The sequence below is a fragment of the Fukomys damarensis genome, unplaced genomic scaffold (genome assembly GCF_012274545.1).
Source record: "Fukomys damarensis isolate Sample0158 unplaced genomic scaffold, DMR_v1.0_HiC HiC_scaffold_13, whole genome shotgun sequence".
Lineage (NCBI taxonomy): Eukaryota > Metazoa > Chordata > Mammalia > Rodentia > Bathyergidae > Fukomys > Fukomys damarensis.
Window position 1 is genome coordinate 28,048,856 of NW_022900925.1, and position 22,917 is coordinate 28,071,772.

The 22,917-nt window shown below is 47.9% G+C and overlaps 1 protein-coding gene across 8 annotated transcripts in view; it reads right to left on the minus strand.

Moving 5' to 3' along the window:
• Msi2 (musashi RNA binding protein 2) overlaps nucleotides 1-22,917 on the minus strand; it is a 363,233-nt gene that overhangs the window by 131,299 nt on the left and 209,017 nt on the right. For all 8 annotated transcript variants that reach the window (XM_010620230.3, XM_010620228.3, XM_033762960.1 and 5 more), the window contains one exon: nucleotides 1,690-1,738. In XM_010620230.3, coding sequence (XP_010618532.1) covers nucleotides 1,690-1,738 — 49 coding nt within the window. The remainder of the gene's footprint in view (nucleotides 1-1,689; nucleotides 1,739-22,917) is intronic.

The window sequence follows — 22,917 nt, forward strand, 5'->3', positions numbered from 1 at the left end:
CTAAGTGCTTGGAATTCAGCTCAATCCCAGCTTCAGGATCCAGCCCGAGAGAAATTTCTCCCGGGCTCTTCTGAAGGGTTGAAAATGCCTGGGCCAAAGCTCTTGCCTACACAGAAAGAATACTGGGGGAAACAGGAAGAGAGGGGAGGCAGTTGCCAGGACCCTCTAGAAACTTCTCCACACATGGCTCCCATGCCTACTATTCCCTGGCCCACCACTCAGGCTGGCTTCCTAGGTGTGTGTCTGTGCAAGGCACTACCTTTGGTTTAATGTCCTGTGGTGGCCACGAAATTCTTCATCGTTTTTGATGAAGGGGTTGCACCCTTCGTTTAGCTGGTCCTTCGTTTAGCATCATTTAGCTGGTCCTGCATCCACAGGCAGGAGGGTGTGTGGCTCAGGATTTGCCAGTTCTCTCCCTGGTGCCCACCACAAGTCTGGACTCAGGAGAGACAGCGAGGATGGCTTCAAGCCGCTGCAAGCATGCATCTGTGTGGCCTTCTGTCCTCTCCTTGTCTTCCCCGTCTCCCCAGCCTCCACTCTTGCCCATCTAATTCTTATTTTCCCATTTTCAAGATGGGCACTGATTACTAGGCACAGGACAGGCCTGTTCTTCTCCTAACCCGCCAGCAGCGACTCCCCCTCCTTGCCTTCCTCCCTTTCACTCAGCCGCCTTCTCCAAACAGGAAAGACATACAGTCAGCACTGGGTAACTGCTTCTCATCACAGGTGACAGCAGGAACGTAAACAACACAAGAAACATCTAAATGCAATCCAAGTGGCAAAGAAACACAGTCGCAGCTCCCTCCCTGCACAGCACCCCATACTCTTTCTTGCCACCCCTTTTGGAAACTCCACTCATTAATGCCCTGTTAATAGGAAACCCAGAAACCTAGAGCTTCCAGAGAACAGGAAAATAGAATCATAACCTCTGATTGATTCTATTACCTCTGGGGAGGATTTTCTAGATTCCTGCAATTTTTCTGTTCAGAGTAATAATTTTAATGTGTTCTTTTGAGAGTTGCTAGTCAGAGACCTCTTTGACGATCCATCCAATGTTAGGGATCCTCTCCTGAGTAAGCTCAAACACACAACATTTTGCATGTCATCTTAAAGGTTCTTGGAGCCCAGGTTGAACAAACATTTCCTGCAGCCTGGATGGCACAGGAGCAGCATGAAGGAGACAACGCATCAGTGCAGATGTCCTCTAATCGTTCCACGGTGCCAGGGCATTTCCAAGTCTATAACTACACACACTGAACAAACCTAGGACAAGGGAGCTCCCCTCGCTTGACAGTCTGCTTCTCGACCACCTCCTTCAATGCAAACTGAGAACTCAACAGAGTGACTGCTATGAATATTTTCCACTAGGAACATTTAGTGCTGAGGTTGGCAGGGGACTAAGAAAAATCAAGATTAGAAAGGTCTACCTGAGTGTGTAGCTGGGAGAGGCTGCACAGTGCAATGATGGTTCCCCTGGCCAAAAAGGAAGACGAATACAACCTATCTGGGTTCTTTCTTTGTGCTTTACAGTGACCCCGGGTTAATACAGATTTTCAGAGATGGTTAAACACCTCTGCCTGCTTGATTTTGGATTCTGCCCTCTGTCTTTTGTCAGTGGGATGGAGGCGAGAGGAAGCGAAGGCCAGCAGAGAGTGAAGGGACAACCTTCTTACACCAGAGTCATCTTACCTCTGTGCCTGTTGGTGGTTTTATCAAACATCAGCATCGCATCTTCCACCTGTAAAACAAATACAGAATACAGGTTACTTTAGGAATTTGCACAAACTATACAATATATATATGAGGTGGTTTCCATTACAGGAAATAACAGTTGCTCATTAACAAATATTTGAAACAAAAAAATGCTATCTTTCCACCTAGCACAATTATGATGAACATATGGCATGTTTTCCCTTAGTGTTTCCTGTAAAAATATCTATGCCTATCCTAATGCCTTAAATTATATTGTATGTGGAATGTTTCCCCTCTGTTTTTAAAAGTAAATAATATTATAATATTAGAAACAATTCCCAGGACTAGCATATCATATTTCACGGAGCAAGAAGCATATAGCTTACTCAATTATTTCCCCTACGATGATTTATTTAAATTCTTTCCAGTTATAAGCAGTGGAACTTTAAGAGTTTGTTGTGAGCTAAACTATACCCCCCCCAAAAAAAATTCGTATAACGGCATCTGGAGATCGGTAATGAAGATTGAATGAGGTGCTCAGAGTGGCCCTGATCCACCCACTACAAGAAGAGATTGCACAGACACATGCAGAAGACCATGTGCCCACCCTGCCAAAAGACGGTCACCTACAAGTCAAGGAGAAAGGAATCAGAAGGAACCAACCTTGTCACACCCTCATCTCAGACTTCTAGCTTCCAAAATTGAGAGAAAATGAGTTACTGTTGTTTAAACCATCCTGTCAGTGGTGCTTTGGCAAGGCAGCCCTAGCTAACTAAAACACTAACTCAAGGTCCTTTCCAAACAGCACAGGCAAAAAAATACCGAAGGCACCTTCTACCTCTCTTCCCACACATCCCGCCACCATTTTAGATGTTTCTAGCAGTGAGATTTCAAGATCCACACTTGAATCCCCCAGGGATCTAAACAAAAAACAAAAAACAAAAAACAAAACAAAACAAAATAAATTCTTCATGAACCAGCTTTGGCTTTGGAATCCTCTTTTTTTACTTATGCCTAACTCTTCATTCCATGAAACACAGCTTTGGCGTAGGTCTTTGTCCTAACCGATCAGCTACTCACCGGGAGAGTACCTGGTCTGCTCGGGTAAGCAGCCAGTTCCCTTTGCTCATTTTGTGCCCAGGAGTGGCAGTTAAAAATACAACCATGCCCGGGGGGTTGTGGGTGACAAACTGTTAGGCCAGAGGGCTGTCCTAGAGCAATTTGGGGTGTGTATATATGGGAAAGGGGAACCGAGCACCACTGATTTGTACTCAAAGGCTCACAAATGAGCCTGGGGACCCAAGCTGAACCAGCTGAGAAAGGGAATCACAGACTATTCATTTCTCACTCCTCCCAGACTGCAATCTTCCACAGAGGAGAGGACACTGGGTGAAGCAATAAAACAAGGTTTCAAATGGTGCCTCCAGACAAATCAAATCTATTTTTCTAGCTGCTAACAGATATAACAGGGGAGGAAGAGCAGAGTCCAGGTAAGACGGGAAGAGGGCACAGGCAAGCAAGACACAAACATTGAAGGAACAGGCCTGGCTTAAAAAGCCCTTCTGGAGGGCGGGCCCCCTTCTGTTGCTAAGCAACCGAGGCTGAACAACAAGCCCCTGGGGCCTCCCCTTCTGGCTCCCACTCCTGAAGTCAGTTGCTGGGAGAAGAGTGGCCTCATCTGTGACTCCTCCAGCAGGGAACTGCCCTCTGTCTCCCGGGCACCAGCTGACAGGAGTGGGCGATGTGGATTTGGAGATCACTTGAAACAGGGGCTCCTCCCATGGGCAGGCTTGAAGAACCCCCCCCCAACCCCCAGGCACCTGCTGAGGCCGTACACACAGCAGCCGTTCATGCACCACTCAAGCAAAACCACCATAAGATCAACTGGTGTGTTTGTACACAAAGCAGTCACACTTGAGCATATGGCATCGCATCGCAGGCTCAGGCCCTGGGACATGATAAGAATCCCAATGCCTGGGGTGCGGGTGGGGGCGGCCAGGCCTGCCAGGATCCGGCAGGTAAACGGGACATCTGTTTCGCACCCATCTCCACATTTTCTGAGATGTTTGCCAAATCCTTATTTTGAGCTGAAAACGCCAAACATAAGAAAAACAACTTCCCTTCTGTGCTGGCCATGTTTTGGTACTGAGACTCAAGAAACAAATACTTTGAATTTTTAGAAAAATGTATTTTCAAAACCCTCTTTCAATAGTGGGTAATTGGCTCCCTCCCCTCCTTGCTAAGTTTGGACATTTTCTTACTAGGCCTCGGATACTCCACCCCGGTGAGCGTGGGGGAGGATCTGTGTATGTTTCGGGGGCAGTCATTGTCACAAAGAATAGAGCTCTTTCCTCTGTAGTCCAGCTGTACAATGGGACCGGCAAAGACCTCCTGAACAGATAAAGTGTCAGGGTGAAAGAAAAATTCTATTAACACTTTACAAAACACAACATCTAAGAAGTAGCTAGAGAAGAAAGAGAAAGGGAAAAAAATCAATATGGATAAGTCCCTGGGCTGGGAGGAGAAAAACTTTTCAGTGGTTGCAAAACACTTATTAATTCAGAGGAGCCATCAATGCGATGGAAATCTGGCAGAACAGCAAGAGCTGAAACTAGGAGAATTTGAATATACAAAGACTGAATAGAATGAAAACCACGGCCTCACATATGGGATTGTTTCTCACGGTTCTATGTGAATCAAACAGAAGCGCTTGTGTGAGTCTCCAAGAAGGGGAAGGAAGGGGCAGAGTGAGGTAACCTGTGTGAACCCTGGAGCCAGCAGCTGGGAGTGATCTGGGGCTCGCTGTACTTCTGTCTCACATGCGCACAATGTACAAGTGCAAGCCAGGTAGATTTGCTGGCTGTGCATCGTCAGCAACACCATTCAGGCTACCCTCCCATAAGAGCCAGAACCAAACAACGGGCTGGGGGACTGCAAACAGTTCTGCTGCACTCAGATCCAAACCACCGTTAACCCTTGTTAAACACTGGAGGCATCCACCATCCCCCTTATGATTAATACTGGTGCCTGCGTGGGACTGCTTTACGAACCTTCCATAGCAGATATGGCTGCCCACAGGCCTACTGATCTTGTGGGCCCCTAAGAGAGAGAGAAGGACAGGAGGTGTCTGAATCTGAGCCTTCTCAGTCCCTTGCTCCGGCACAAACCCGGTCTGTTTTTGGAGAATGAACAGGGTTATTCCTACACCTTGAGATGTGCCTTGTCATAACCAGAGGCAGGTTTATAATGAGCCCTGACATCCTTCGTGTTGTCTTTGTGAACCAAAAGAGCAAGGTCAAGTAACCTTTCGGTGAAATGATTTGAGAATGGGATGCCCGGTCTTTGTCCTAACACGAGAAGCTTCTGAGCATGTGTCTGGGGCTATTCACAAGGTTCAGCCTATGCTGAAGTGTGGGACAGTCCAGAAAAGAGGAACGATGCTGCTGGTCTCTGGCATCACTGGGGTCGGGAGCAGGGCTTCTCAAACATCACCCACATCGCAATATTTACTTTTCTAAGCCAGGGGTGCCGCTGATGCAGCTGCTGGCCTGTGGCCCCTCTTTCCAAAGACTCCTCTAAGAGGCCCAAACAAAGGCAAAGGTTAAAGACACTGGCCAGAGACTGAAGTGTCCAACCTGTGGAACACAATCTCTTCTAGAGGACGCGTACTTGGGTGTGGCAGCAGCTGGGGCTCTTCATTCCTGTAGCTTGGACATTTACATTCTAACATCCCCAAAACAACGGTAGTGGGAACCATGGTGATGAAGATGACAGGAAAAGGGATTTCTTAGTGGCAACCAAGGTACCCCTGCACCCAATTCAGGAAATATTCAATTTTACTTGGAGGACATAAACTTTCCTTCTAATAGATAAAAATGTCTACATCATGCAGTTAGCACAATCCCTATCACAACAGCTCACTACTGACAACTTTACTTACTTTTACATAACCTGTGTTTATTAGGCATGCTCTACTTGCAAAGCACTGGCCTAAGTATAAAGGAGAGGCAAATTACACTGAGGTCTATGCTAAACTGGTCAAGTTGACTGCCCCATACCCTTTACCCTGTAATTCTGCAGACATGGCATTCCTGTGGCCATAGGAAATGCATACACGATCCTCGTTCTTAAATTTTTTTTTAAAAGGCTCACATTTAGAAGATACACAGTCATGAAAAATACTAGCCAAGTAAATGAAGGCAAGAAAAGGGGCAGAAGGAGGAAAAGTGTTGAATGTGGACTGAATATTAAAACGATCAGGTGCCACAGTCTAAATGAAACACATTCACATGGGAACCTGCCAAAGGGGCCCCCAGGATGTGAAGGGACCTCTTCTACATCTCAACCCAGCAGCAACAGCACAGACCACCAAGATCCTAGAAGTGCCAAGAGAACCTGGCAACGTGGTCCTCACTAAATGAGCACTGTGACAAACCAGCTGTAATTACCACCAGTAGGCGATGCCTCTCTAGTCCTACTTCATTGAATGAATCAATGAATGAGTTAGTCAAAGACTTATTACTGTGAGACAGACATTCTTGCCAGGTGACTGTAGAAGTAGCTAGAGGGTGTTGACCATGTCTGGAGGTGAGATTTTTAGCCAGCTCCGCTCATGGGCCGGCTGAGCAGGAAATCTTTACAGTCAAATGCAAAGACGCTCCTACAGAGGGAGGTCAATACTTCTGTTTGTCCAGTGGGTCTGCCGTAGAGCTGTGCCCAGACTGCTGCCTCTTCTGTGCAGGGTTCTGCAGCTTTGGCTTCCTAAATGCAGAGCTGGTGACTAAAGGTAAAATGATCCGAGGACAAAAAAAACAGTTCCCTGGAGATGGCCAAGAAGAAAAGAGCTGCAGGTAATGACTCAGCAGGTGCTGGGAGCCGTGAGCAAGAGCAAGGCTGGCAGCACTGAACAAAGCTGGGGGAGGATCCAGGTTCCAACCCCAGCTCCACCTGCCTCTCCCAGAAGACAAGGTACCCTCCCTTCTCTGCCCTTAGGGAAGGTCTGTGAAAGGAAGGATTACTGTAGGACACAGGCGCTAAGATCCAAACGTAAGGACCCTGACTGGAACGCAAAACTGGGCCACAGAGGCTGCTGTGACAACATTTGGGAACATCAAATCCCCCCCGTTCTTTGCAGACTGTGTTCTGTGAGGCTGTTCCAGAGCTTTGCTGTGGTCAGCACACACCCTAAGAAATTTCCTACTCCTCCTGGGATACAAACACACACACCCACACACCATACATATCAAGAACAAAGCAGGAAATGGTACTTCAAATGATCCTTAAATCATCTGGCCAAATACAGGCAGGAGAGGAAAGGGAAGGAGAGAACAGGGCTCTTCCAACTCCCCCAGAACAAATGCCTCTAAATTTCTCTTCCTGCTCCCACTCAAAGCTTTCAAGTGTGAGTTTAAATAAACACCCTCAAGTGCAGGACCATGACATTACAGTGTGGCAGGCTCACAAGCCTTCTTCTGCTCCATAAACTTGAGGCACCGAGGCCTCAGAAGAGACCTGTTTGATGTGGCGAGACCGCCCAGGGCACAGGTGCTGGCGCCTGTGCAGTGACAATGGCCAAGGCCCCATGGGATTTCAGAACAGGGGAAGGCACAGCACTGCTGGCCACACCTCCTCCAGCAGCCTGAAAGTAGAGAAGTCAGCTTCTGCTAGAAACCTCAGTAATGTTGCCTCCTCTCTTGAACAGGAGTTTTTGCAGTGTGCTCCGGGCTTGCAAAAGGTGGGATTCATCTATCTTTAATCACTGCCCAAAAAGATGGATGGGAGTGGGGTGGGGTAGGCTGGAAAATCCCATTAGTTCATGCTGAAATCTTGATCCGTGGTTTTTCACCTTGACTGCTCATCAAAATCTCCTGGAGAGCTGCTGAAATGCCAGCTGCCAAGGCCACCCCTAGGCAGTTCAATCAGCACTGTCCAAGCCTCCCGCAGATCCGAGCGTGTACATATGTACAGGGGCTCAAAATCTGAGGTGACGCCGGTGTGGTGGCGAACACCTGTAATACCAGCACTCTGAGAGGCTGAGGCAGGAGGATTGAGAGTTCAAGGCCACCTGGGAAATTTCAGGGGGACCTCAAAAAGAGATGGATGCTTATCCCCCGGCTAGAAGTGAGGACCAGGAAGTCACCTTGCCTCTTGCTGCTTTCTCTGGACTCTCAGGACCTCATCCTGGTCTCCAAATAAGAAAACCAGAGATCTGTCCTGGAGATGGCTCAGGAAGATCAACAACTGAACCCAGAACTTTAAGACAGCCTAACAAAACCAATGTTTCTCTTCCCAACACCATCAGTATCTCCACAGAGATTATCATAGCTTTGGTATTTTCCAACAGTGTGGGAGACAGGGGCTATAACCAATTCTCTGAGCCTTAGTTTCCCCAGTGCTGGTCTCTGCTGGCAGAGGCTGGGTCCAGGCCTCAGATGCTGGTCTTCTGAGCCCAAATTTGCCCCTGCCCGGCCTGTCCATCCTCCCCCTTGAAGCCTCTGTCCTCGGTGCCACTATCTCCAGGCACAGCCCTCTTCCTTCACTCCCAACACACAGCCTGTTTAAGTGACAATCATGCCTTAGCTGAGTAACAACAGGAGTGCTTTGCTTAGTTTCTCCTAAATTGTTTTATACTGCGGTAAAGTATGTGTAGCATAAAATTTATGCCCCCTACCCACCGCTGCAGTGCTGAGGGTGGAATCCAGGGCCTTGTACTTTACGCTCTACCAACTGGGATACATGCCCAGCCCCAAGTTTACCACTTTAACCCCTTTTTCAGTACTCAGCTCCGTGGCATGAACTACTTCTCCGAAACTCTTCACAGAAGGCGCCCAAGCCTTACTACGGTCAGAATATTCCATGACAGCAGCAGGACCCCTTCTTGCCAGCACTGTTTTCTTCCTGCTTTTACTTTCTCTGTTCTTGTGGGGCCACCGCACTTCTCCCATTTGACTTGATTAGAACCAAACTCCAGTGTTTATCAGACAGCAGCTATGAACCTAACAAAAAGACACCTGCCCTTGGGGGCTTCAGGATTTTGAGTTTGCAGACAGCTCCACCCTAGAGATTCAGGCCTTTTACCCAGCTGACGGCAGCACCTCCTGACTGCACAAGTACTTACCAGACTCTAAGTTCTGAAATGCCTACATCCCTCTATAGTGATGGTTGTAAGAGCTATGCTTACTGGCGCTTAATGGGCAATTTGCAGAGCGCATTTAATTCTCGCAGTAGCTTTGGGGTAGATGTTGTCACACCCATTTTATAGGTGAGGACATTGTGGCTCCTTGAGATTAAATGACTTGGCTGGGATCACACATGCAATAAATGGTGGAGCCAGGATTTGACACCCGATGTCACCCTCCATCTCCTATTGGTCTTCCTCAATTGTGTTGTTTTAAAATTCCTAGGGCTCAGCACAGTGCCAGTGTCTCTTGGATGAACCCAGGAAATCTGCCTGCAAACCCTATCAAAAAGTTAAAGAGACGTGATTAACCAATGGGATGGAACATACTGCCCTGCTCCGCTTGGAAGACAGCAAAGCAGGAACAGAAGATGTAGGGGTCTCTTTCTGTTAGATGGGCAGATTCTAAATGCTATGATCTCTCTGGTCATGGGCCAAACTGGCAGCAGAACTCAAACTGGTAGGGGCCCCTGGGACTCACTGCAGGGCTCAGCTCATGAAAATCTACATTGCTCAGTGAGTACTAAGAACTCAAAACATGTCTCCTGCCCCAGAGTTGACCAGACGGCTTAGATGGTAGCTGGGAATGTCTAGTACTCGGAATACTCTCATTCATAAAAGACACTGGCCCCAACTCACTGCCCCAGTGGGCTATGCCCTTGCACACACACACACACACACACACACACACACACACACACACACAGGGAAGCTGGGAGCCACAGCCAATGCTGTGTTTCCTCACTACAAGGGACATCCACACTAGGAGGATCAGCTCCCCTTGGGGGAGCAAACCCAGGAGACCCTACGTTAAAGAAGGGGAAGCAAGTCTGCCCTCTGGAGTTACAATATGCAGGGGCTCCGTGCTGGCTATCAAGACAAAGCCCTGAGCCCAGCACCACCCTGAGGACATCACGCAGGAGGCTCTCTTTGGAGTTATCTGAGTAGAGGCTTACAGAGGAGAAGGTGAAAGAAGGGAGGTGGTGGGAGAGGGACACGAAGAGAGGCCAGGCACGAGCTGCTGGAGGAGAAGCAGTTGGATCCAGAAGGCTGACAGCTGTCACATGGAATGGCATCTGGCCTAACGGCCTCTCGTGTGAGGCTCCTTTGAGTGGCTGCTGCTGTGCTCTGGAAATCCAGGCCTATTCGCGGCACTGGTTGTGAGTGTGTGCGTGTGTGCACGCAAGTGTGCTCTGGGGGAGGGGAGTGGCAGGTAGGCTAATGCGTCTCTCTCCCCGTCTCCAGCCTCTCCCCATCAGGCCTCACCTACCGTGAACAAGGCCCAAACCTGCTGGCTCCAGAGGAGAGAGGCAAATCATTAGGGAAGCACTGATGTGCCGAAACGCTCTCTTGTATTCCCATTAAACAAATACTAAACTGCTAATTGCCAAAATGGAGCTCCACAACTCTGACCGAACAGGGGAAAGGTTTATAATTACCAAGTGTGAAAATGCACAGCCTGTAAATAACCACCTCATCTGTCCTAATACGGGCTGATATTGATGGGCATGAAATAAACATCAGGACCAAATGGAAAAATCATCCACATCTCCCGTGGCCAATGCAATCTCGGACAGTGACAAGCGTGGCTGCTGCCATCCATCGGGAGGGGAGGGGAGGAGAAAGGAGATTTGCAGGCTTGGAAAGTCCAGATTCCAATCCCAGTTTCAGTCCCTTGGGCCATCTGCAGCTTTTTTTTTTTTTCCCTGCCAGCAAAACAGGGCTGGTAAATGACATGGCTTGATGATGGGATGGAAGACTCACCTGCATCTTGGAAAGGACAGGGCCCCAGGCAGGGGACACTAGAGAGCATAAGCCTCCAGCACAGGGCTCCGGAACACTCTAACTCTGCTCCCTTTAACGGACCAGCTGGTGAGGATGAAGAATGAAGGAGAGGGAGAGCTCGGCTAAGATGACATATCTATTCCTTAAACCAGTATCTGCTGAGGCTCTTCTGTCTGCCCAACCTGCGGCTGGCTGCAGAGCACAAATGAAAAGAATGTAGGTTTGGAACGACGATGGGGCTTTCTGACACCCCCATGCCAAGATGCCTCCCTACCCCCTCTGCCACCAGGATGCAAGGCTGAATCGGCGCTCTCAGATTCCAGAGCCCACCGCTTGCCCTGACTACACAGAACGAGGGCCCAGTGATGTGTCTTGTGGGCCTCCCGGACCCCAGGATCCCGCTCCCTCCCACCCTGTAATCCTGATGAACTCAGCAGGTCTTGGGGTGAATGTCAATACCCAGAGGAGGGAAGAAGAGGCATTTGTCTCAGGATCACCATCTGTGGAGTTAGGAGTGACTCGGGGTCACCACTCCACTTTTCACCCAATGCAGGAATCCCTTCTCCAAGGCTGCTTTGAGTCCTTTTGGGAGCTTTAAACACTCCTCAGCCCACTCCCACAGGGGAGCTGCGCAGGCCCAAATTCAGCAGCGGTGGCACTCGCCCCGAACAGCAGCTTCCTCTGTTCCACAGCCCAATTCTGGCATAAAGAAGAACTCTGTGAACTGTAACCCGAGTCAGTGCTCCATGCTCCACCCACCTCCAACGTCCCCCCCCCCCCCGCCCCCCCCATCCCGCCCCTGCCTCTGCCCCTTCCCCCCCCCCCCCCCCGCATCTAAATTAGCTCCTGCTCCTTCCCCCTGGGCTGCCTGACAGCCAATCTCTCTTGCCTCCTTGTCCCTAATGTCACCTCCGGAGTCCTGGGTCATATTATCCCATGGGGTTGCTCAGTCCTAGTCCTGACCCAAGACTTTGTGAAAAATAAGCAAAATGAAGGAAGAGTTGAACTGTAGACTATTGTTAAAGGCATTCTACTTTGTTACTTTTATATTCCCAAAGCATCTTCAAATAATGGCTAATACAATGTGGCTCAGAACAAAGTTCAAGTGCAGCTACAGGCGAATGATTCAGTCATTTGGCAGAGTTATTTCTTGTTCAAAGACAATCATAAAATCTCCAAGGTGGAAAGGACCAAAAAGATAGGAGTCCAGCCCACTCATTTTCCACAGCAGCCAAATGGCTCCAAGGGATTGCATGGCTACAAGAAAAGCCATAGTTGGCAGGGTCAAAGGAACCTGGCCCGGCCTCAAGTGCCCTGGGTACAAATCCTGACTCACCATCTCCACCTATACATGGCCTTGGCTAGTAGACTTTCCAAGGAGGATGAGTTTCCATGGATGAAAAGGAAGGACAATCTCTGTTTACCTTCCCTTTAGCTGCGAGGAGCAGAAATTACTGACATGATACTACACAGGCAAGCATCTGGCCAGTGAGAAGTGTCTGCCCTGTGTTACCATCAGGAAACATCCCAGTCCTGGTGCACAGATGCTCCATGAGTTTAAGTACCTGTTGGATGAGGGCTGCATAAGGGACTAGCAGACTTCGCGCTGCTTACCATCTATCCTGACCTCGTGCAATCGGTATGGACAGGCGAGTTTAACCCCGAAAGTGTAGCTGGCTTTATGAACTGTGCTACAGTGAATGGCATGCAAACAGACCATGTTTTAGGGCACAAGGGAATGGAGAAACAGTGCTATGTCTTAGGACAGACTGCTCTTTAAAGCGAAAAGGAATAAACCACTGGTGTACAACTTGAATGGGTCTTGAGGGAATTCTACTGAGTTGAAAAAAGCCAATTTCCAATGCTTACAGCATACTGCATGATTCATTTCTGTAACACTCACAAAATGACAAAATTATTGCGACAGGGTACAGGTCTGTGACTGCCAGGGGGTAGGTGTGGAGAGGGGGACTATTAAGGAAAAACACAGAGTTTCTTCATGGTGATGGGACAGTTCTGGATCCCGATGGCAATGATGGGCACTAGAATCTACACACGTGATACAATTTCAAAGAATACACATAAATACATACACGCAGATACATGTAAAAACCGATGCTGTGATAATGTACAACACTAGTTTCCTGGTTTTTAACAATGCACTATGGTTGTACATGACAATATCAATGTGGGAAGCTGGGAGAAGGGCACACCAGAGCTCTTTGTACTATTTTTACAACTTCTTGTTAAGTTCTAAACTATTTAAAAATAAAAGTGTATAATAGTAATAATAATAATAAAAGGAAACCACAAGGGGGCTCATTATTTCAAGAAACTCTGGCAGTTCAGTGTATAACGCAAACAATTACGCCCTAATCTCTCTTAATTTGGGGAAAGTGGGCATAAATAAGGTACACAGATGGTGGAAAGACACAGCTCTTGCCTGTTTCTCGCACCTGATGCTGGCACACATGACTCTGAAAGGCCACTCACTCTGTCACATGAGGACCTGCCTTGGTGGACTTCACCACACTCACCCCTGGACAATTCATGTAGCTCTGCACACCCTGCCTAGCACCAACCAGAGTAGTAAGAAAGCAAGTGCCCTGTAAGTGCCCCCTGGTTAGGGTTCCACAGAGATTTTGCAGAAAAAATACTCAGAAAAGAGCATCCAACCCAGAAGTTTCCAACTGTTCTTTGTTAAGGCTGCCTCGCTTAAAACACCTATCTTACATATTACCAAACAAACTGAACTTACTAACTTAACATTTCTGAGGCACAGAAAATCACTGATTTATACTCATCCTGTCACAGGGGCTTTTCGTGGCATGAAGGGATGGGGGAAAACTTTTCGTGGCATGAAGCAAGCGTGCCTGACCCTTCAATTGGTCCTAATATGGTTTGGGGCATGGTGGTCAACAGACTTCTTTTGAAATAGTGAAATCAACTTTAAGATCCTGTATTCTTTCTGAGGACCCCCAGAGTGGCAACATCCAGGCTACCCCTTATTTCCAAATCATGACTCAGATCATTGCAAATGACAACTGACAGAATCACCAACTCCCCGTCTTCAAACCCAAGCCACACGACTCCCTCAAGAGGGAAAAAGAAGGCAGAGGGAAAAAAACCCCCACATCTACCCTTTAAAAAAAGGTACCAATTCAGGCTGCTTCAAGACCCAACAAGCATGTTTTCCTTTCATTTATTTTTACATCAACACTCTGAAGGATAAAGATCTTTCTCATTTCAAGAGCTGTCAATTTGCTTTAGTGCCATGTTTTTCATCTGTTTCTGGTAAAGAGGAATTACAAAGCGGGCAAACGAAAGAATGTACCACAATCTAACAGATTTTGGCAATTCAAATTGGGACCAGGGAAAAGGGAAATTAAACAAAGATGACAGGTCACAGTGCACACCTGTGTTGTGCCCCCTGGCCCACTGCTGCCTTCTATCCACTTGCGAACTTTCTAACTCGATGAAGTCCCCCACCGTTCACTGCTGCAAACTGTACTATCAGCCGCACCCGAATTCTTCAAATCATTTATATACGCTGTACAACTCGTACAATATAATATTTTGCTTTCTGAAGCAGAAAAATCTCATAGCTGCTGGTAAACTGTCAGGTGCTGTTACTTTAAATACCCCTGTGAAAAGTACAGAGGCCGGCAGCCAGTTCCTGAAGATTTACTACCCTTCCCCAAATAAATTAACGAAGACAAATGTTTCCTACAAACCAGACTGTGTGAGGAATCCTCACCCCACCAACCCTAAAGGTTAGACTGGGAGGGCACTTAAAAGTACCCTCACTCTCCTCTGCCAGTAACACCCTGAGAATACTTCAGACAATTCATTTACATTGGTTTTTATTTTTAATTAATGGCTCCTCACCTACTCAGCAGTTCTTCCTTCATTTAGCTCCAGGGCTGGGGACTGTCTAACAGAACTAACTTCCTCAGGAAATAGTTTTTGGCCATCTTGTTGAGCCCCAAGCGGTTGGCCAGAGGGTAAGAGCCCCAGGGGATTAAGCTCCTTAAAGCTACTGCTGTGAAGGAGTCCCTTGCCTGAGTCACCATCAATTTAAAATCAAATGACCAAGGTGACAATGGGCCCACAGTACAGATTTCTGTGTCCCAGGCTTGCCAACCCACTCCTGGAATCTCCGTGGGAAAGCACGAATGGCTTTGTTCCTAACGGGGAGCACTGATGACATAATCCAAAGGTTTACTGATCAGTGCCCCAGAGTTTCTGGTCACCAGTCCAAAGTGCAGTTGTGCTGGCTGCAGTGGCAGGTGCACCTCTGCCCCACTGGGAGCGGGGAGGCTGGCTGAGCAGTGGAGGCAGGAGCAAGCCAGCCCTGGGACTGTGACGTCTTCTCAGAATCCCACTCCATGTGCTGAGGGGCTGCAGCCACAGAAACGGAGACTGTGACATCAACCTACGTAAAAGGTATTTCTTGATGCGAGCCTGTGTCCCAGCCAGCTCTTGCAGCTTTCAGCACTTTTATGGCTTTTTAAATCAAAAAGAGGGGCGGGGGAAACACAGTGTTATTTATGACCTCACACCAGCAGAGCCAGAAGCGTATTAGCACCTTGCTTTAAAATGTCAGGATGAGAATAAACAGGAGGGCTGCCTGGGAACAGGGCCCCCCCTTCCCATTCCATCCATTCTAGATCGGCACCTGATCCAGAGGGTCCTAGGAGTCCAGGTCTCCTCCCAACCCCGGGCCATCCACACCAACCCCTCGCCCCACCCCAGACATCTGCAGTAAACAACCACCAAGAGGCTACAAGACCCATGGGGCTGGGAACGGAGAAGGCAGGGCAGCCTCCTGGGACCCAGCAGCAGGTGACAAATGTCCCTATTTAAGAATGAGTTGGCAACTGAAAAATATGTGGCGGGTAGAACCCTTTTGGCAAATGCACGCACTTCCATCTCCCACTACAGAGGCGGGCTGGGGCGGACACTCACACCCAAGACCCAACCCGGGGCTGCCAGACGCAGGAGGAGGTACTGGAAACAAGAGGGACAAAAACATCACCATCTGGCCAGCCATCTTCAGAAATGAAGTAAGTCTTAAAGGACGGGAATGTTCTGAGAGGGCAGAGGAGACTTTCAGAGAAGACTTTCACATGTGGGAACAGCGAAGTTCACGCTGGTGGGAGTCCAGGAGGCCGGCAATGGCTTGGACTTGGAGCTAAGCAAGGAGGAAAGAAAGCAGGGTACCACCGGACAGCAGGGACTCAAATGCTCCTTATGAATGCTCTCTTCACGCCCCCTTTCTAGTTGGGAGAACAATATTTAAGACAAACTCTGCAGAGGGCAGAAATTTCCTTCTCAATAGCCCGATTTTGTTATTTATCAGAATGGTCCAGCAAAGTGATTTTCAGGCTTCCACACCAACTAGCAACACTCAGAACTTCCAATTCACCCCCAAGCACTCTTCAACCATCAGCTCATTCATCCCTAACACTCCTCAGAAGGCACTCTCTGTCCCATCTTTCAGACTTGGAAGATAGAGGCAGGGCCGCCCGAGGACCCTCGTCTACTTCTGCAACGGCGTGGGCCTTTCTGACTCGGCTGTGTTCTCACTTGTCCCCAGGAACTGTTCTCTGTTAAGATGGCCCTCTACTTGGGGCTTGAGGACTCTTCTACTGGGTGGGTACCTATCACAGCCCCGTGGCCTCTGGCCATTGCTGCATCTGCAAGGATCCTGAGAGCATGGCTCCTGGGTACCTCTCCCAGGCAGGGGCTGGCCTCCTATACCTAAAACTGCTGCCTCAGAAGGTGCCTAGGAACCCCGGGACCTGTGTCCCTGTGCCTATCCTGCTGGCTTCATTAGCATATCTGCACTCTACTGTGACACATCAGATGGCATTTAGAATTCAAACTTCTTTCTGGGGCCAATCACAGGCTTCAGAGGAGGCCTTGTGAGGCAGGTGGCAGCACCACTGAGCTAAATCTAGGACTCATTAGAGGAGACCTTGCGAAGAGCAACTTATGTCTCCTGGTGTGGCTTCTCTTCACTACAGACATCTGTGCAGCCAGCAGTAAAACCTTTCAAGCCCTACTAAAGACCCTGAACTTTCACCCTTAAATGGATTTTGCACTCAATACTTTAAGATGAGATACGAGGTTCTTGTCATATGAGTCTTTATTAAGTCATCTGTATAGCAAATGGGTTGATTTTCTCTGGGGCCCGGATGTCAGTGTAAATGCCCCAATTCTGAGAAGTCCACACTGGGCAAAGGCAGCAGATGACAGGATGATGGGGTCACAGTGTGTGGCCCAGGGTCTGGGGTCAGACTCAAATCAGCCTGGATCTCTATAGTCTCCTTCCCAGAGCTGCCAGCCAGTAACTGCCCAGAGGGGAGGGATGGGTGGTGAAGCCCTCAAGGTGTCCTGGGAACTCTCAGCAGTTTTGAAAGGATAATTTCTGGTCACAATGTGGTCCACAGTACGTCTCCACTAACTTGAACTTAACCCTGGGACCTTTACCTAGTGTCAGCTGACTTGGCCTCATGTCTAACACACATCAAGATCACATAAAATACAACTTCTATCTTGTTGTTTAAGAAACATGCCTAGATAGATACCAAATGGTCATTACCCTCTTCAAACAAATCACTGTGGAAGGCACTGTCTTTATTCACTAAGACTTATATAGATTATTTTTTCCTCAATTTTCTTGGGATCCCCTCCTCGTGCATTCCCAGGTCATACAAGACAACTGGTCTTATTATTTTATAGTCCTCTGCATTTTGGTCCAAAAACAGCACTATCAATCTTGGCCACAAGCCATTTGGAGCTAAGGCTGGTGACAGTTCCCAAAAATCACATCCACTTTCAAAGGCCACAGATGTATCATCCGTGAGGATATCGAAGAGAAAATTCCAGAGTTTGAATATGAGTTCACAGTGAAGCCTTTGAAAACGCTCAGAGCAAAGGCGGGATCTTTGGAATAAGTACACAGCCTCCTACAGGAAGAGGACACATTGTATTTGTAGGAAAAAGCCCCGGTCTTAATTCTAGTCATCATGGGGGAAAAAAAGATATATACACACACAGGGGAGACAGAGAAATCAAGTCAGATTAAATCATCATTAAAGAATCTTGAAGGTGAAATAAAAGGGAGAGAAATAGAAAGGATTCTCCATAGCCTAACGCCAAATAACTGGGAGAAAACATTCACCATCTTCATGTACAACAAAATTAGCATCCCCAAGGCATATTCACCAAGCAGCAGGGAGGCTTGTGAGTCTGCACTAGACCAGAAATTGCTTGAAAATCATCCTGCATATGCCTCTGGCCCCAGTACACAATACCCCATTTCCAAGCTCTCAAAAATCTGCCTTCACAAGTTTAGGTCATTCCCTTCCCAAGACGCCTGGTCTAACCCTTGCTGTCCCCTCAACCTGTACATGAAAATGAATGTAGGAAGACTTCCCCCTTCAACAGGCACAAAAAACAAGTTCCAGCTTGGCTCAGCTTTCATCAGAAAGGCTAAGCGGATCCAGATGTCCAAACAGCTCTGGAAAACACAGCAGACTTCTTCAGATCACACAGCCTTCTCCGAAGAACGGCATTCTCCCTGCTCCCTGGAAGGCCAGGCAAGACCTTGTAATGCAAAACGGCTGCTCTCAGGGAAAGGGAAGGGGCCGCATCCCTCCCAGGGAAGACAGCATCAGCAGTAAACCAAAGGGAGTACAACCCCAGCCAGGGAAAGAAGCGATGTTTATCCACTCGTGAGACATCTGGAAAATGGAAGAGGCCAGGAGTCATCTTTATCACATCTCTGTGCATACAAATACACAACAGAAAATTACAGATCCCGCTCACCTACCAAATGAGCCATAATAACCCCACAGGTTTCCCCGAGTCCTTAAGACACATCTCGTGCATTATCACGAGGCAGACAAGCGGAGGACCCACGGGACACAAAGGAAGCTGAGTGGGCACCTTTCCCAGGGAAGGACCGGAAGCATCACAGCTCTGCTGATGGCCAGGTGTCCTGTCGGGGTCATGCCCAGGTGAGGACGTCTCAAAGAAAATGTCCAATCTCAGCACCCCACGGAGATATCGAAGGCTTTCCCACTGTCTTTTGTGAATGCATGCTGTGTAAGTGTGCAGATAAGGCGAGTATTACATTATGATGCTTCCTCATGCATGAAAGTCTATTTTAAAAAGAGTCCGGAGGGAGGGGGAATGTGGTGTAAGGAGAGGAGATAAAAAGGAAGACTGCTTTATTTAGAAAAGTCTCAGCCACAGAACAAAACTGTGCTTTAACTGCAAAGGCAAACTCATTAAAGTTTCTCTTTGGTTCCAGAGAAGAAAATCTACAGCCGTAAAACTTTCAGAGAAACTGCTTTTATCTCTTACATGCTTGTCACCTTGGCCCCTCACCCCACCCCCACTTACACACGAAGTCATGAATAAATATGGTACTCCCCCATCAAGATGCCATTCAACCAGACCAAACAACGACGGATGTGGCCTTTACCTTAAATCTCATTTTCTCTGGGCTTTATCTCCACCTTGCAAAGGTAGTCTGTACATCCTGCACAGTTGTGCAAACATCTTTTTAAACCACTGGGGTGAAGCATTCTTTTGGAAAGCAAGGAATGCATTCGGGAATGGTGGTTTACCGCGTTAATTCATTCAGATGTGTCTGGAAGGCCCTATCACTTTTCTTATTAAATAAGAAAACTCAGGGTTTATCCCAAATCCCAACCTCCTGTTAGGCCCACCCTAGCTGCCAGGGTTTCTAAGCACCAGGTGCTCTGTTCCCCTCGCTGTTCCCTGGCTCCCCTTTCATCTCCTCTCCACGCATCCCCAGGCTGTCATCTGTCAAGCCTCACTGGCCTCCATGCTCTCTGTCCGCCTGAACTGTACTCCATGCAGAACATGGCTTCCGCAGGCTCCCATGTCTCTGCGGTCTCCTCCCATTCCTGTTCTCAGAGCACCAGCTATACATCTCTGCCGCTGGCTTCCTGCCACAACGATATTCTGGAACCTCAAATCCCAACATGTTGTAGCGCTACCCTACATAGCTTCCCAACTCCATTTCCTCCACCTGGGCTGAGAGCTCTACACCCTTGCCGTCTCCTTTTACCTACTGTTTCACTTTCCAAGGTTTCAGTTACCCAGTTCGCCACAGCCCAAAAAATATTAAATGGAAAATTCCAGAAACAAACAATCCATAAGTTTTAAACTGAATGTCATTATGAGCAGTAGGATAAAATCTCACAACTTCCTGCCTGGGATATTAAGTGTCCCTTTGTCTAATGCATCCGTGTCGTACATGCTACCCACCTGTTAACAGTCATTCTGGTTATCAGAACAAATGTTGCTGTATTATAGGGGGCTTGGGGTCAAGTAAGCTTTATTTTATTTAATGATAGCTCCGAAGCATGCAAGTATGATTACCGGCAGTTGAGACATACCAAAGAGAAGTCATAACGTGCTTCCTTAAAATGAAAAGGCAAAAAAAAAATTCTCATTAAATAAGAAAAGAAAACCATAATAGCATTACGAGGTTGCTAAGATCACAGTAAGAAGGCATCTATCCACAAATGAGAAAGACATTTATGTTGCTTTTGTTGCTGTACCTCAAACTGTGAAAGTGATGGCCAGTGTGTGCTAAGTGCTTAGTTAATATGGAAAACACATTGAATTTGTGTATGCATACATAGGTATACATAGGAGAAACATTTTTTATGTCATGAAAGACAAAAGCTGGGAAACAGAAACCAAAGTCGAAGGAATCCGAGGGTCAGAGTCATGGTCGGCAGAAGAGAAAGTTTCAATAAAAACCTCTTACCCTAAGCCATCAGCACCTGTCAACAGGAACTGTACTTCATCTATGACCCGAGACCAAGGGCTCAACGACTATTTTTAACTGATGAAGGGCAGCTCTGGGGACTGAGCAACTGCTCTGGGACTCTAGAGACCCAGACTCTTGCTGCTGTGTAGGGTGACCTTGGGCTAGCTGACAAATGTGTATCATTCCTCATCTGTCCTAAAGGAGGGTTTGCCAAACACTTCATTTTTTAAGTACATGCATTATATGCACATAGCAGAAACTGCCAATGAGCAAACAGAAGAAAGTACAAATCACCAGTGTCAATGTTATGGTTTTTACTTTCCATGCTGTTTCCTAGCAAAATATGTATATGATAACATTTTAATAATAATAAAAAGAATTATGTGGGGAAAATATAGTGAAGAATAGTTACTAATTTGCAATTCCTGTGCCCCGAATTATTTAGTCTGTATCTTCAGGAATGTATAACTATTGGGTACTGTAACAGAGTTCCCAGGCAGCTCTCTGATTCCTTGGACACACATCAGTCTCTAAGCCACCCCTGCACTGTAATTTATATGACAGCTTGGGAAAAGCCAATTGGGGACAATCAATAGAACAGACGGAGACAGGTCTAGTCAATGTGCATGAATTAAAAGGAAAACTCCTTTGTAATAGGAACAAGATTCTAATCACTACACCTAATTACAAAGAGGAGTAAATCAGTGGGGAAAAAAAAAAAGTAAGTGTCTTACAGAGAATAAACAAAGCAATTAGTCATAAACAGAATCTCAGGGTTTGGTGAGTGAGCCAGAAGAACCCAGACCCACGCCCGCTGTGTGATTGCTTCCAAGGCCATAGCTGGGCCACAGAGTGTGGGCTGGGAGGTCAGGGTGGAGCCTGAGTGTGTCATGGCATTGGGGAAGGGGAGGCGGCAGGTTCCCAATACCGTCTATGCACACTTATACATACATATGTGCACATGTGCACTCATGCACGTGTAAGCACACGCATATCCTCACCAGAGCCTTCTGACCACAGCAGTGACCCCACATGAGGTGCTGGAGCGAAGAACTTCCTGGATGATTAAACAATGGCAGAGCCACTTTCTCCATTCTCTGCCATCATTCTTCAGTAGTGAATAAAAACAGCAACAATAATAACAGCAGCTAATTCTTATGACACAATCACTGCACACCGGGCTAGACATCTCACGAAATCACCCGGTTCAAGGGTCACGTGGCGCCTTCAAGGACGGCACTATTACTACTATCTTCATACATAATCGAGGAAACCGAGATCCGGAAGGTTGAGTCACTGGCCACACCCACCCTACTTAGAAGGAGCAGTCTGGATTGAAACCCAACAGCGGATTTCTGAGCCCGTGCTCTTAAACTCTGAGCTGTGTCACTAATAAAATGGGTCAAGTGATACAGACCATTCTACAAGTGCTAATGTGATCCTCAGCCCTCTTCCTTTGGGTTGTCCTCCACTCTCCTCCCTACAGGCCTTGGAGAGCGCCAAAGCCACTGGGCTTCTCTCTGTGCCTGGTAATCCATACCTGTCTCCACCCACAGAGGATAGAACCCTCCTAGAAACTGGCCATGCAACCCAGGTGGGCTCTGAGGGCCTGAACTCACAATGCCTCTATGACAAACTCTGAAATTCAAGAAGACCCACAATAAATGATGTCCCGCAGGGCTGGGCCTGCATCCTCTTGCACAGGGAAGCTAAATCTTCCTGAACAGCCCAAGCCACGGTGACTGTGGCAAGGAGCAGGCTTTCCAGAAGCCTGATATAAAATTATCAGGCACAGTGGCTCTTCTAAGTCCATCTCAGGGCCAAAGGGCAAACAGGCTCAGGCAGGCAGCAGAGAGGGCTGCTGAATCAGCACTCACTTATCACGTTCATTCAGTCTCCTCCAAGGGCACACAGATACTCAGGGATGGAGCCAACTGCAAAGATCAGCCCAGCAACACTGCACAGACTGCTGGGGCAGGACAGGCTGATCCCCTCCCTGAGAGCTGTGGGCTGTGTGTGGGCAGGGAAGAGGGTTCCTACTGATGGAGTGTCCTCCCTCAACCTCAACGCTGCAATAAAACAAGAGCTCCAGGCCGAGCTGGTGTGGAAGCAAACAACATAAAAGCGCGTTTGCTTTTAACAAGTCTGGCCAAGGGCTGCAGCTAGACACAGGAAGTGTTGCGGTGGGTGTCCTCAGCCTGGTTGTTCAGCAACTAAGCCTCCAGTGGCCGACCTATCCATGAGCAAATGGTCAAGGCTCAGGCCCCGGGGTGCGGTGGGGGGTGTCACAGAGCCCAAGTTGCACACGGGATGCTCCTAAAACACCGTGACCTTGGCAAGCGACAGGACGACTTACTCAACTCTCCCAGGTAAAAGAATGATCTTTAAAAGGAAATGAAGTAAGGCTGGGAGAGAAGGGGCTACACAGAGTGCACATTCACGG